This window comes from Carcharodon carcharias, chromosome 20, assembly GCF_017639515.1.
Source record: "Carcharodon carcharias isolate sCarCar2 chromosome 20, sCarCar2.pri, whole genome shotgun sequence".
Lineage (NCBI taxonomy): Eukaryota > Metazoa > Chordata > Chondrichthyes > Lamniformes > Lamnidae > Carcharodon > Carcharodon carcharias.
In genome coordinates this window covers 50480716-50496074 of record NC_054486.1, presented here as the reverse complement: position 1 = coordinate 50496074, position 15359 = coordinate 50480716, and the positions used below count along the sequence as shown (strand labels likewise).

The 15359-nt window shown below is 42.5% G+C and overlaps 1 protein-coding gene across 4 annotated transcripts in view; it reads left to right on the top strand.

The window, feature by feature from the left end:
* The window catches only part of LOC121292685 (protein only RNase P catalytic subunit), a 101002-nt gene that overhangs the window by 83545 nt on the left and 2098 nt on the right, over nt 1-15359 (top strand). For all 4 annotated transcript variants that reach the window (XM_041214969.1, XM_041214968.1, XM_041214967.1 and 1 more), the window contains one exon: nt 2529-2724. In XM_041214969.1, the coding sequence (XP_041070903.1) occupies nt 2529-2724 (196 nt within the window). The remainder of the gene's footprint in view (nt 1-2528; nt 2725-15359) is intronic.

The following is a 15359-nucleotide window of genomic DNA, read 5'->3' as shown; positions in this document are numbered from 1 at the left end:
TTCAATAAAAATAAAAAAGCCTATGTTGTTATAAATTTGGGTCTGCAGAAGGTATCTGATCGAGGTTAGTGATGTAATTCACTCCCTTAAGCCCTATGGTTACCTCTTTTTTTTTTACATCTTACTCCTACTGCCCTATATCTGCTAAATGCAATAGACCCATGAATGTTACAATGAAACTGCCATTTGATCTGGACTGGAACTCCATTTCTTAAGCACTTGTACACCTTTAATCCCTCCAAAGCTGACCAATTTAACACTAAATGATGTGTTTGCTTCAGTTCATAAGCTGTTTTATTCCATGAAGCTTATAGACCATGGATAGTACAAACAGTTCAACTTTGTGTATAGCATTATAAAGATAAGGAACACACTCACACTAGTCCACACAAGGTGTAGGAGGGGAAACTGTTTTAATGGAGAAACTTAAAATCTTTCTTGAAGGTTATTTCTCCCTCACAGTCTTTCTGCTACTTTATTTCCTTCACGCCATTCTGCTGCCATTACTATGTTTCTACATTACCTCGACTACAGGTCCTCACACCCTGCTTCCTGTAAGGACTCCATCCCATTCTCTCAGTTCTTTCGCCTCCGTCACATCTGTTCTGATGATGCCACTTTCCAAAACAGTTCCTCTGACATGTCTTCCTTCTTCCTTAACCGAGGTTTTCCATCTATGGTGGCTGACAGGGCCCTCAACCGTGTCTGGCCCATCTCCCGCACCTCCACCCTCATACCTTCCTCTCCCTCCAGAACCATGATAGGGTCCCCCTTGTCCTCACTTATCACCCCATCAGTCTTCGCATTCAAAGGATCATCCTCCGCCATTTCCGCCAACTCCAGCACGATGCCACCACCAAGCACATCTTCCCTTCACCTCCCCTGTTGGCATTTCATAGGGACCGTTCCCTCTGGGACACCCTGGTCCACTCCTCCATCACCCCATACGCCTCAACCCCATACGCCTCAACCCCCTCCTACGGCACCTTCCCATGCAACTGCAGAAAGTGCAACTCCTGCCACTTTACTTCCCCCCTCCTCACCGTCCAAGGGCCCAAAGCAGCACTTCACTTGTACTTCCCTCAATTTAGTCTACTGCATTTGCTGCTCCCAATGCGGTCTCCTCTACATTGGAGAGACCAAGTGCAGACTGGGTGACCGCTTTGCGGAACACCTTCAGTCTTTCCGCAAGCACGACCCAAACCTCCCTGTCATTTGCCATTTCAACACACCACCCTGCTCTCATGCCCCCATGTCCATCCTTGGCCTGGTGCAGTGTTCCAGTGAAGTTCCACGGAAACTGGAGGAACAGTACCTCATCTTCCGATTGGGTACTTTACAGCTTTCCGGACTTAACATTGAGTTCAACAACTTCAGATCATGAACTCCCTCCTCCATCTTCACCCCCTTTCCGATCCCCCTTTTTCTATTAATTAATATTTTATAATTTTTTAATTTATTTTTTAATATATTTGTATTTTCCCATCTATTTCTATTATTTTTAATTTCATTTCCATCCATTGTTTTATCTCCACCTTTTAGCCTATTTCGATCCCTTCCTCCCACCCCACCCCCACTGGGGCTATCTGTCACTTGTTCGTCCTGCTTTCTACCCTTAATGTCACCATTAGCACATTCCTTAGTTAATATCACCACCTTCAACACCCCTTTGTCCTTTTGTCTATGACACCTTTGACAAACTCTTCTTTGCCTCCACCTATCCCTGGCCCTCTATTCAACTCTACCTGTCCCACCCCCCTCAAGCAGCTTAAATTTCACCTCTCTTCTATTTTTCCTTAGTTCTGTTGAAGAGTCATACGGACTCAAAATGTTAACTGTGTTCCTCTCCGCAGATGCTGTCAGACCTGCTGAGTTTTTCCAGCTATTTTTGTTTTTGTTTTATATTTCTACATTATCTGGCAGACCTTGGGTATTTGTATCAATTGTTTTAAAAGTCTCCCTTCAAAGAACTGCAAAAAATCAAATACCAAGATGCTAGATGTCCCCTGACAACCAGAAATTGCTGTTTGGAATGCTGCCCAATCCTATGAGTTCTAGGATTGTACTGCCCAACTTGTATGTAAATACCCTCTCATTTGTTTTTTAATGGCCAACCTAGTGTTCCGACTGTGCAGATAAACCATTTCTTTTCAGGCAAGCTTTGTCGAAACACATATTAAAACCACTTACTTTGAAGTCCTTTTTGAGTGAACAAAATTGTCACAAAATCCTAAACCATACAGCCTCTTTATTTTTCTGTATAATTCCATAAAACTGGATTGTTGCAAACAGTGCCTGTAAGAATTGAAATTAGTGTCTTAGATTTAGTGGCTTTTAGGCTATTTCAGGGTGAGCAGAAAATATGCACAAGATCACATGACTTAGGCCGCCAAAATTGAAGAACTAACTAAACCTCTGTCTTACTTGCAGTTTAGTTTACAGGAAGTGCACCTGCAAAATTATTTGTTTGTATATTTGCATATGCTAAATAATGTAATTGTGATTTCTTCTGCTTTCTCTTGATCTAGTTCTGAAGATGATCCTTTTCTGTTATATGCAACTATACATTCAGGCAATCGTTGTAAGTTCCTTAGTAGAGACCTCATGCGGGATCATAAAGCTTGTTTGTCTGACAAGAACACCCGAAGACTATTCTTCAAGTGGCAACGTGGACACCAACTCGTGTTGTCCAGATATAATGCAGGGCACAAGATGAAATTTGAGGTGAGAGGCACACTTTGAACAGAATTTAGAAGTACAAAGAATGCAGTGTAATATTTCTATCAGAAAATACTTGTGTAGATTTTGAAGAGAGTAATTCAGTAAACTATTCTTCCATTAATTATTTACTGAAACCACATTTGGTTCAGAGGAGCAAATTTCATAAATTGAGTTTTAATGCTTCAAGGCAATATATACTGAAAATGAACTCTTATGTTCTCAAAGTTAATTTGAAACACATTATTACAATCCGAGCTCGGACAAGGTGCTTTTCCCACAACTAACACATAAGTTAACTCCTTTTGACAAGAACTTGCATTTCCTGAAAATGAACCTGGGATAGTATACCTTGAAAAAACGGTAAACCCACTTAGATTTCTGGATTTTTGTGAAAGGTTTTCACTACATTGCTTCTGATGCTTATTAAAACAGACAAACCAGCTTCTTTCCCATCAGATTAGATTACCATACAAGTTTATTCATAAAATACAAAGGCAAAATACTGAGGATGCTGGAAATCTGAAATAAGAGAAAATGCTGGAAATGCTCAGCAGGTCTTGCAACTGTGAAGAGAGAAAACAAGTTAACATTTCAGGTCAATTACTTTTCATCATAATGGTCATAAAGGATATGATAACTGGACACTTAGAAACTAATGGTAGGATTGGGTAGAATTGTGATGGATTTATGAAAGGGAAATCATGGCCTGAATTTTTCTGTCGGTGATTTGGGGGTGGGGCCCGCTTGCTGATGAGAAAATGACGTCGGGAGGAACCCCTGACGTCATCCCGCCCCATTTAAATATTCAGGAAAGTGGGCGGACAGCAAAATCAGCTGTCTGCCCGCTGACCTGTCAATGGCCAATTGAGGCCATTCACAGGATAATTAAGGTAATTATAGGCCCTGCCCGTCCAACCTTAAGGCTGGCCCCAGTAGGCTTCTGATAAAACATGAAACCTCATCCACTGGCAGGACGAGGTTTCATGTCCGTTTTAAAGATCTTAAATAAACTTTGTGAGATTTATTAACATGTCCCATCTCGTGTGATGTTGTCACATGAGGGGGACATGTTAATATTTTTTTTATTTTTCTATTTTGACACTTTGAAGCACTGTCAGTGATCTCCCTGAGGCTGCACTTAGTCTCAGGGAGCAGTGCACTCTTTCGCGTGCACTTGTGAAAGAGCGCACTTTGACAGTTGGGGAATCTCTGCCCCCCGCCAAACACAGGAAACGCATAGCGTTTCCCGTCGAACAGACTGCTAGGCCCGCCCACTTAAAATGGCAGTGGAGCCCGCTTCAGCAGCAGAGTTCGGCTGCCCGCCTGCCACCAAGCCAGTGGGGCCCACCTGCCAACCTAGGGCAAAATTCTGCCCCATGTTTGAGTAACTTGTTGGGAGTTTTTTTGAAAGATGTAACTAGCAGAATAGCTAAGGGGGCAACCAGTGGATGTGGTGTATTTGGATTTTCAGAAGGCTTTCATAAGGTGCCACACAAGAGGTTAGTAAACTAAATTAGAGCGCATGGGATTGGGGGTAATGGATTGAGAATTGGTTAACGGACAGAAAATAGAGAGTGGGAATTAACAGGTCATTCTCAGGTTGACTAGTGGGGTACCAGCAAGCATTTTTTTTTAGCTTACTTTCGAGCAAGGCTGTCCAGTCATGTTGAGCGGCAGGTCTAATCAACACGAATTTGGACCCGTCATTAAGAATGGCGTGCATTTTGTTGATATAGTCGTGCTGGTTAAGGATGACTGTTCCTGTCCCTTTGTCAGGTTTACTGGTGTATATGTCCAGTTTGGTCTTAAAGCCACGCAATGGTGTAAGGCACTTGCATTCCATGTGAAAATCAGATAGGTTATTCAGAATCCCGCTAGAACACACTTCCAGATTTGCTGATAACCCAAAACTACGTGCGAATCTGAGTTCTGAGGAGGAGGGAAAGAGGCCTCAAGGGGATTTAGACAGGCTCAGTGAGTGGACAAGCCTGCTCTGCCATTCAGTAAAATCATGGCTGATCTGTTTGTGTTTCAAATTCCATATTCCATCTTCCCCCAATAACCTTTGATTCCCTTGTCTAACAACAATCTATCTACCTCTGCCTTAAAAATATTCAGTGACCCTACTTACATTGAGGCAGAGTGTTCCAAAGTCTTACAGCCCACAGAGAAAAAAATTCTCCTTATCTCTGTCCTAAAAGGGCGACTCCTAATTTTAAAACAGTGCCCCCTAGTTCAGGACTCACCCACAAGAGGAACCATCCGGACTCACCCACAAGAGGAACCATCCTTTCCATGTCCACTTTGCTGAGATCATTCAGGATTTTATATACTTCAATCAAATCACTCCTCGGTCTTCTAAACTCCAGAAGAACTAAGCCTACTCTGTCCAACCTTTTCTCATAAGGCAATCCACTCATTCCAGGTATCAACCTAGTAAACCTCCTCTGAACCACCATCAATGCATTTACATCCTTCCTTAAATAAAGAGACCAAGGGCGGGATTTTCTGCACCCACCCGCCGCTGGGATCGTCCGGTCCTGCCGCAAGTCAGTGGACCTCTGGCTGGGGCACCGCCTCGCCCATGGCGGGTCCCACCCATGACGAGGCCGAAAATCCCGGCCCAAAACTGCACACACTATTCAAGATGCAGTCTCACCAATGCCCTGTATGTTTATATGTTTCGTATGAAAGATTGAGGAGACTGGGTCTGTATTCCCTAGAGTTCAGAAGAATGAGAGGTTATCTAATTGAAACATACAAAATTTTTACAGGGCTCCACAGGATAGGTGCAGGAAGAATGTTTCCCCTGGCTGAGGCTTCTAGAATTTGGGGACACAGTCTCAGAATAAGAGGTAGGCCATTTAGGACGAAGATGAGGAGGAATTTCTTCAGTCAGAGGGTGGTGAATTTTTGGAATTCTTTGCCCCAGAGTGCTGTGGAGGCTCAGTCATTGAGTATGTTCAAAGCAGATTGATAGGTTACTAGATATAAAAGACATCAAGGAATCCGGAGATAGTGTGGGAAAATGGCATTGAGGTAAAAGATCAGCCATAATCTAGTTTAATGGCAGAGCAGGCTCAAGGGGCCGAATGGCCTACCCCTGTTCCTATTTTGTTTTGAAATGTTGGTGGTCAGTCCTAACAGCAAAAACATATTATTGTATAAATATAGGCGCTGCATTTTATGATTATTAGAGTGGGAAACCTTTTAGAAATGATAATCCAGGACAAAATTAATAGTCATTTGGACATGTGCAGATTAGCTAAGGAAATCCAGCATAAATTTGTTAATGGCCTACCGTGTTTAATTAATTTGACTGAGTTTTTTTGACGAATTGATAGAGATGTTTAATTAAGATAATGCAGTTGATATGGTGTACATGTACTTCCAAAAGGCATTTAATAAAGTGCCACATAATAGACTTGTCAGCAAAGTTGAAGCTAATGGAATAAAAGGGACAATGGCAGCATGGATACAAAGTCGCATGAGTGACAGGAGACAGAGAGCAGGGGTGTACTGTTGTTTTTTTTGGATTAGATGAAGGTATATAGTAGGATTCTCCAGGGATCAGTACTAGGACCAATGCTTTTCTTGACATATATTAATGCCCTAAACTTGACTCTATGGGGCACAATTTCAAAATGTTCAAATGACACAAAACTTGGAAGTATTGCAAACTGTGGGGAGGATCATGATGCACTCCGAGAGGACATGGTAAGGCTGGTGGAATGGATGGCCACATGGCTCATGAAATTCAATTCAGAGAAGCGTGAAGTGATACATTTTAGTAGGAAGAACAAGGGCTTCATACAAAATAAAGGGCGTGATTCTAAAGGGTGTGCAGGAACAGAGAGACCCGGGATGCATGTGCACATGTTGATGGAAGGTGGCAGGGCAGGTTGAGCAAGTGATCAAAATAGGATGCAGGATCCTGGGTTTTATAAATAGGGGCATAGAGTACAAAAGCAAGGAATTTATGATGAGCTTTTATGAAACACTAATTCCACTTCAGCTGGAGTATTGTGTTGAGTTTTGGGCATCACACTTCAGGAAGGATATGAAGACATTAGAGAGAGTGCAGAAAAATTTGAGAATGGTTTCAGGGATGAGAGACTTCAGTTACGTGGATACATTTGAGAAGCTAGGACTCTTCTCCTTAGAGAAGAGAAGATTGAGGGGAGATTTGATAGAGGTGTTCAAATTCATGAGAAACTGAGATAGAATATTTAGAGGGAAATTGTGCCCATTGGTGGAATGGTCAAGAACCAGAGGTCACATATATAAGGTGAATGGCAAAAGAACAAACATGAGGAAAAACTTTTTAACACAGCGAGTGGTTAGGATGGAAATGCACTGCCTGAGAGTGTGGTGGAGGCAGATTCAATTGTGGCTTTCAAAAGAGAATTGGATAACTATCTGAAGAGAGAAAAAACTTACAAGGCTGTCATTCTCAGAGTGGCAGGCTGTGACTAGTGGGGTACTGCAAGAATGAGCACTCGGGCCCCAGCTATTCACAATCTATATCAATGATTTGGACGAGAATCTAATATCTAATATTTAGTATGTGAATCTAATCTAATATGCAAATCTAATATTTCCAAATTTGCTGATAACACAAAACTTGGTGAGAATGTGCGGAGGATGCAAAGAGGCTTCAAGGGGATTTAAACAGGCTCAGTGAGTGGGCAAGAATATGGTAGATGGAATATAATGTGGAAAAACGTGAAGTTATCCACATTGTAGGAAATGCAGAAATGCTGAGTATTTCTTAAATGGGGAGGAATTGGGAAGTGTTGATGCCCAAAGGGACCTGGGAGTTCTTCTTCATTGTCACTGAAAGCAAACATGCAGGTGCAACAAACAATTAGGAAGGCAAATGGTATGTTAGCCTTTATTGCGAGGGGATTTGAGTACAGGAGTAAGGAAGTCTTTCTGCAGTTGTATAGAGCCTTAGTGAGGCCACACCTGAGGCAGAATTTCCCATTTGTTGGGCGGGCCTGACCCAATCGCGGGCAGGAATGGAGCTGATCGCCGCCAGCAATCGGGGCTGCACTGCCATTTTATGTGGATGAGCCAATTAAGGCCCGCCCAGCATGATGTCCGCTGGGAAGTGCTATGTGCTCCCTGTGCGGGTGTGGGGATTCCCTAAAATCGAGAGTGCGCTCTTTCGCACATGCGCATGAAAGAGCACACTCATCTCCCTGGGGCTAAGTGCAGCCTCAGGGAGATTACCTGGACTTTTTAAAAATATTAAAAATAGAGAAAAGAAAATTCCCTTACAGGTCCCCTCATGTGACAATGTCACATGAATTGGGACATGTTCATAATTTACAGAACAACGTTTATTACAATTTTTAAAACCCGACATGAAACCTCATCCCGCCGGTGGATGAGGTTTTATGTTTTTTCTATTGCCCGCCAGGGCTCCTGGCCTGCCCGCCAACCTTAAGGCTGGACAGGCAGGTCCTTTAATTGGTTAATTGATCCTGTCAATGGCCTCAAGTGGCCATTGACAGGCCAGCAGGCCCGCAGCTGATTTTGCTGCGCCCCCGCCTTCCTGAAAATTTAAATGGGGCGGGGTGACGTCAGGGGTTCTGCCCGACATCATCCTGCATCATTTTACGCGTTGGCGAGCAGGCCTTGCCCTCTGCTCGTCGACGGTAAAATTCTGCCCCTGGAGTATTGTGTGCAGTTTTGGTCTCCTTACCTAAGGAAGGATTTACTTGCCATAAAGGGAGTGCAACAAAGGTTCACAGACTTAATCCCTGGGATGGTAGAGTTGCTCTGAGAAGAGATTGAGGAGATCTCTAGAGTTTAGAAGAGTGAGATCTGATCTCATTGAAGTGCACAAAATTCTTACAAGGATCCACAGGGTAGATGCAGGAAGGATGTTTCCCCTGGTTGGGTGGTCTAGAACCAGGGATGCAGTCTCAGAATAAGAGGTAGACCTTTTAGGACCGATGTAAGGAGGAATTTCTTCAGTTGGAGAGTGATGAACATTTGTAATTCTCTACCCCAGAGGGCTGTGGAGGCTCAGTCATGAGTATGTTCAAAGCAGGTTTCGATAGATTTCTAGATTCCAATGACATCAAGGGATACAGGGTTAGTGCGGGAAGATGGTGTTGAGGTAGAAGATTAGCCATGATATAATTGAATGGCAGAGCAGGCTCGAGGGGCCAAATGGCCTACTTCTACTCCTATGTTCCTGTGGTGAAAGGGATAAAGAGTGGGACTAGCTGATTTGGTCTTTCAGAAAGCCTGCATAGACATGATGGGCCAAATGGCCTCCTTTGGTGCTGTAACCATTCCTTGATTCTATATCCCTTTGTGTGTTTAACATCTTTAGTGGTTAGTTTTAAGCTTGACTTTGTAAGGATTTAATATTAGTACAGTAAATAAATGTAAGTCAAAGGATGAAGGAGTTAAATTAGCTAGTTTCCAATCTACTAAGACCCTTCCAGAAACTAAGGAATTTTGAAAGATTAAAACCAATACATCTACTATCTCTGTAGCCACTTCTTTTAAGCCCCTGGGATGCAGGCCATCTGGTCCTGGGGACTTGCCAGCCTTTAGGTATAGTAGTTTTCCCAGTGATGGTGATTGTTTTAAGTTCCTCCCTCTTGTTCAGCTATTGATTTTCAAGTATCTTTGGGAAGTTTTCTAAGTCTTCTAGAGTGAAGACAGACAAAAAATACCTGTTCAATGTCTCTGCCATTTCCTTGTTTCCCATTATCAATTCCCCAGACTTACTCTCTAGACAATCAACACTAGCTCTAGTTACTCTTTTACTATTTAAATACTTGCAGACATTCTTATTATATGTCTTTATATTAATAGCTAGCTTTCTTTCATACTCTACTTTTTCCCTTTTTTTTTTGTCATTCTTTGCTGGTTCGTAAAACCTGAACGATCTTCTGACCTACCACTATTCTTTGCAGATTTGTATAGCATTTCTTTCAATTTGTTGCTATCCTTAACTTCCTTATTCAGCCACAGATGGTGTATCCTTCTCAAAGATACTTTCTTTCTTTGTGAGTTATTCAATATCTCCTTAAAAGCCTGCCACTGCATTTCTACCATCCTATCTTTCAACTGAGTTTCCCAGTTTACTTAGCCTCTTAACGTTATAATTACTTTTATTCAGGTTTAAAACACTGGTCTTAGACTCACATTTCTCCCCTTCAAACTGAACATGAAATTCTATTATGTTGATGATCGCTGTTGCTCAAGACTCCTTCACTACAAGGCTATTGATTAATGCTAAAAGCAAAAAACTGCAGTTGCTGGAAATCCAAAACAAAAACAAAAATAATATCTGGAAAAACTCAGCAGGTCTGACAGCTTCTGCGGAAAGGAACACAGTTAACGTTTCGAGTCCGTATGACTCTTCAACAGAACTAAGGAAAAATAGAAGGGAGGTGAAATATAAGCTGGTTTAAGGGGGGGTGGGACAAGTAGAGCTGGATAGAGGGCCAGTCATAGGTGGAGATTGCCAAAAGATGTCATAGACAAAAGGACAAAGAGGTGTTGACAGTGGTGATATTAACTAAGAAATGTGCTAATAGGTGACATTAAGGGTAGAAAGCAGGACAAGCAAGGTACAGATAGCCCTAGTGGAATGGGGTGGGGGGGAAGGGATTGAAATAGGCTAAAAGGTAGAGATAAAACAATGGATGGAAATACATTTTAAAAATAATGGAAATAGGGGCTGTCTCATTGCTCATTACCAGGTCTAGAATAACCTGCTCCCTGGTTGGCTCTAGAATGTACTGCTCTAAGAAATTGTTGCAAATACATTCTACAAACTTATTTTCCAGGCTATCTTTGCCAATCTGATTTGTCAGTTCTATATGTAGATGAAAGTCACCCATGATTATTGTGGGACCTTTCTTACACACTCCATTTATTTCTTCCTGTATACTCAGTCCTACCATGTAACTACTGTTAGGGGGCCTATAAACTACTCCCACAAGTGACCTATTTCTATCTCTATCCGAACTGATTCTACTTCTTGCTGTTTCAAGCTAAGATCATCTCTCACTACTGTACTAATGACATCCTTAATATGCACACACACATACCCCACCCCAACCCCTACCCCTACCCATGCAAATTGGCATGGGATACTGGCACTAGTACTGGGACAGGAGGAACTATACTGATGGGAAGGGCTGCACATGGACCAGAATGGGACCAAGGGTCCTAGCAAACAGGATAACCAGGTCTGTGGTAGGAATTTAAACTAGTAAAATGGCAGAGAGATCTGGTGAAAATAACTTAAGTCTGAAGATTTTTTTAAAAGATGAGAGAAAAGGTCAGAACAAGTTAAGAAACAGGATAATACAAATTGTCAGTAGTACAGATAAAACAGAAGTATTAAAGGACATTTAAAAATATAGTAAAAGAAAGAACTATTGAAGATGAGCAGCCTGTACAGCAATGTACACTGTATCCAAAATGAAAAAAATTAACTGGAGACAATAATCTGTAGTACGGAACCAGATGTTGTAGAAATACTGAAACATGGCTACATAAAGAACAGCACTGGCAACTAAATATTGCATGTATAATTAGAAAGGATAATTAGAGATAAAGAAGGGACATAACTAGCAGAAGGATAGAAACGGAATCAATTTTTAATGAAATAACAGATAATGGATTCAATCATGTTAATAGGGTATACTACTGACCACCTTTTAGTAAAAAGGAGGTGGAGAGAAAAATATATAACCAGAAATGTGTAAAGGGCATAGAATAATAGTCATCTATATTTTCACTATTACTAAATAAAGAGGTAGCAAGAGTCACTGGGAACAGAATTTTTACAATGGTTGCTGGACTCCTTTCTTACCCAGTATGTAAAAAGCCCAACAAGGGAAAGAGCATTGCTGGATCTAATTATAGGAAATACATCAGAATAAATTAGCAAAGTCACTGTATGGGGTCATCTAATCAATAGCAATCACAACGCAATATAGTTTAACATAAAGGTTGTGAAGGAGATAAGTAATAAAAGATCGAAATAACATGAGGTACCTTGATTTTAAGGGAATGAGAACGAAACAAGGGAAAACAAACTGGAAAATTTTACTGACGAACAAGAGAAGTAGGACAGTAATGGGAAGCATTTAAAATGATGATCAATACAGACCAGGAGAATTATCTTATACTGAAAAATAAGAACAAACTATCCAGTGATGATGCCATAGATGGATAAAGAAATGAGGGAAACTAAAGTAAAAGGAGAGGATAACAGAAGGTTAAGGTTAGGAAAGCAAACTATTAGGAAGGCAAAATGAAACTACAAAATTAAATTATCAAGGAATTACATGTCTGTGTAACAATGCAATGCCTCCAGTAAACATTGCTATTTTCAAAGCTTGGCTGGGGAAGACAAGAACCTGCTTGCATCCAATCAACTCGTTAAGCTCCTTGACAGGTTGGGTAGGACAAGAAGATGATTTCCAAATTGCGGATCAGCAAATCTGAGCAACCCGGTGCAATGAGGGAGCCATCAATTAATGTTCATCTTACACCAAAAGAGTTTCTGTGTCAAAATAGGTGTAGTACCTTTACGTTGGCCATTTGGCCACTTCTCTTCCCTGTGAGGCTGTTGGCTTTCTATATCCTGCCTCCTCTATTCTGGAAGGCAGCAGCAAATCAAGTCATGGCTGCTGTCTGATTTTGAGGATTGTACTCAGTGGTCAGTTCCCGTCTTCTGGTAGTGCTCGGGGTCACTGATGGGGCATTAAGTTCACCTTTGGCCCAATTGTGGAATTTTCATTTGAAGATAGCGTAGTGTCAGGGACTTAGAACTAGGGCGGAGTTAGGACCTGGAAATGATTGTTGATTTTCCGATCCTGGATTTAAAATCATGTCCTAAATATTTGAGTTTCCTAAAGACCTTCAATAAGGCACTGCATAGTAGATTCATGACTAAGGCAAAACATACAGGCCTGAACTTCACACGCCCCTGCTATCAGGTTTTTAAGTGGAGAGACATGAAATTGAAGGAACGGGATTCCCTTTGGATTCCCACCCACCCTGACCTTGCAATGATTTTACGCTGGGGCGGGCAAGGCCTCAGCCTGCCCTTGTCCCAATTGAGGCCTTTAAATGCCAATATTTGTCCACTTAGGCAGAGTCAACATGGTTTTGTGAAAAGGAAATCATGTTTAACCAATTTATTGGAGTTCTTTGAAGGAGTCATGTGTGCTGTGGATAAAACGGAACCATTGGATGTACTGTACTTTGATTTCCAGAAGACATTTGATAAAGTGCCACGTTAAAGGTTATTGTAGAAAATAAAAGCTCATGCTGTAGGGGGTAACATATTGGCGTGGAGAGAAGATTGGCTAGCTAATAGGAAGCAGAGAGTTGGCATAAACGGATCTTTTCTGGTTGGCAATGTGTTCCCCACTGACTCTTCGGATGGTGGGAAGGGAGACCCCACCATTAGAAAAATTCAGGCCATAGAGTCAAAGGACAAGGAATAGAATGGATAGCAAGCTGGCTATGAAACAGAAAACAGACAGTTGTGTTTTTGGTAGTTACTCAGACTGGCAGAAAGTCATAAACAGGATTAGTGCTGGGACATTCATGTTCACTGTTTACATGAATGTTTTGCTTTTGGGAATAGGAAGTACAATTTCAGAATTTGCGGATGACATTAAGTTGGAGAATGTAATTATTACAGAGGAAGACTGCTACAAAATACAGGAAGACATTAATAAACTTGCAGAATGGATTTGTAATTGGCAAATTAACTTCAATATAGATAAGTGTAATGTGGTACGTTTTGGTAGGAAGAAGAAAGAGACCATAAGTTTCTTGAACAACAGGGGCAGAATTTAACGCCCTGCCCTGTGGCAATTTTTGTGTCCTAGGGACGTGATGTACAAGCCTCTAGATAAAGGGGGGAAAAAATGTGCCCAACATCGCCCTCATCCTGATGGCCACCTTTGTGTGCGGCTGCATCAAGCTGTGCGTAGATCCTTGGTACGCAAACACCAAGTGTCACTACGTGCAGAGGTTCTACCTGTCCCCGGTGTCGCAAAAGATGGATCTGGCCACGCTGCCGCAGAACACTCCAACTAATTGGACCACCTGTCCCTCGTGGAAAAATTTATGCAGAGAAACATCTTTGACCACAAGTCCATCAGCCAGTAGTCAGCACGTAACGTCTTAGAGGCCCTGCGGGAAAAGAAGATGGTGGATCCTGTCGAATGGTTCCCCAAGCAGACTGTCAAAGTCATTTGGCAGAATGCCTCATCGCCAGAACTTTCCAACAAGCACCAAGGTGTAGCTTGGCTGATGGTGAGAAAGGCCCTCCCCATCAGATCCTTCCTACATGCCAGGAGTCTCACCCCTTCTGCACGTTGCCCTCGAGGTGGCTGTGCTGGGGAAGAGACCGTTGTTCACCTCCTTGTGGATTGTGCCTTTGCAAAGAAGGTCTGGAGAGAGATGCAGTGGTTTCTGTCGAGGTTCATCCCGAGCAGTTCTGTGACACAAGATGCTGTGCTCTATGGGCTGTTCCCAGGGACACACACCAAGACAAACCTCAACTGCAGCGGGAGGATCATCAACTCAGTGAAAGACGCTCTTTGGTCTGCCCGAAACTTGTTGGTCTTCCAGTGCAAAGAGTTGTCCCCAACCGAGTGTTGCAGACTGGCACATTCCAAGGTCCAGCACTACATGCTGAGGGATGCAGTAAAGCTTGGGGCATCCACCACAAAGGCATAATGGAGAAAGTTCGCTGTCTAAGACCTTTCTGCCATAGTGCACCAAGGGGCTGGGAAAGGTATAGACCCCTCGGGTTGTATGGCTCACAATAAATGTATGCGTTAAATACTAATTGTATTATAATTGTATTGAAGCACCTCAGAGTACAACATGGTGTATGTTGATAACTCCAATACCATTGCACTGTCTGACTGTCTGTAATGACCATATTGAAATGATTGTAATATTCATTGACTGTATTGAAGCATCTTGTGAACCATGTGTAAAAGTTGAATATGATTGCACTTTTTGCGATGACGATTTAGAAATGTTTTGTAATGTTCTTTCAGATATTTTATGAATAAAGTATATTTTTCAAAAAAATTTTGGTGTTAGGGCAGTAGCTGCGCAGGTAGGGACCACACCACCTTCTCAGCTGCAACTCAGTTAAGTCCATGGCAGGAAGGCACACCTTCCTACTTCACTCACAGTTGATGCCCACTTAAGGGCATCCCCCCACCACTGCTGATATTAACCCAGCAGCAGGTATGGAGTTCCACATGCTAATGGGCCCCAAAGGGGTCCCTCGTTGAAAGGCACTCAGTGTCTGCTGAGAGCCACCCCACCCCACCCTCGCTGCCGAACCCCCTCCTTCCCCTGCGAGCCCCACTCACAAACTCCTTCCACTATAACTCACCTCCGGCCTGGGATCCAGTTACGATCCTGGGCGTCACGTGGATGTCATACCAGCAGCAGCCCCTGCCTCTGCAGTTGTACAGCTGTTCAGTAGTGCAGCTAATCTCTAATGACTGGCAGCTGTTAGCAGGCGGTGCTTCCACCCCAGGGGTCCTTGATCCTGGGAAAGGCCCACCGCTGAGCAGTTAAGCATCTGTGTGGCACTTAATTCAGGGAGC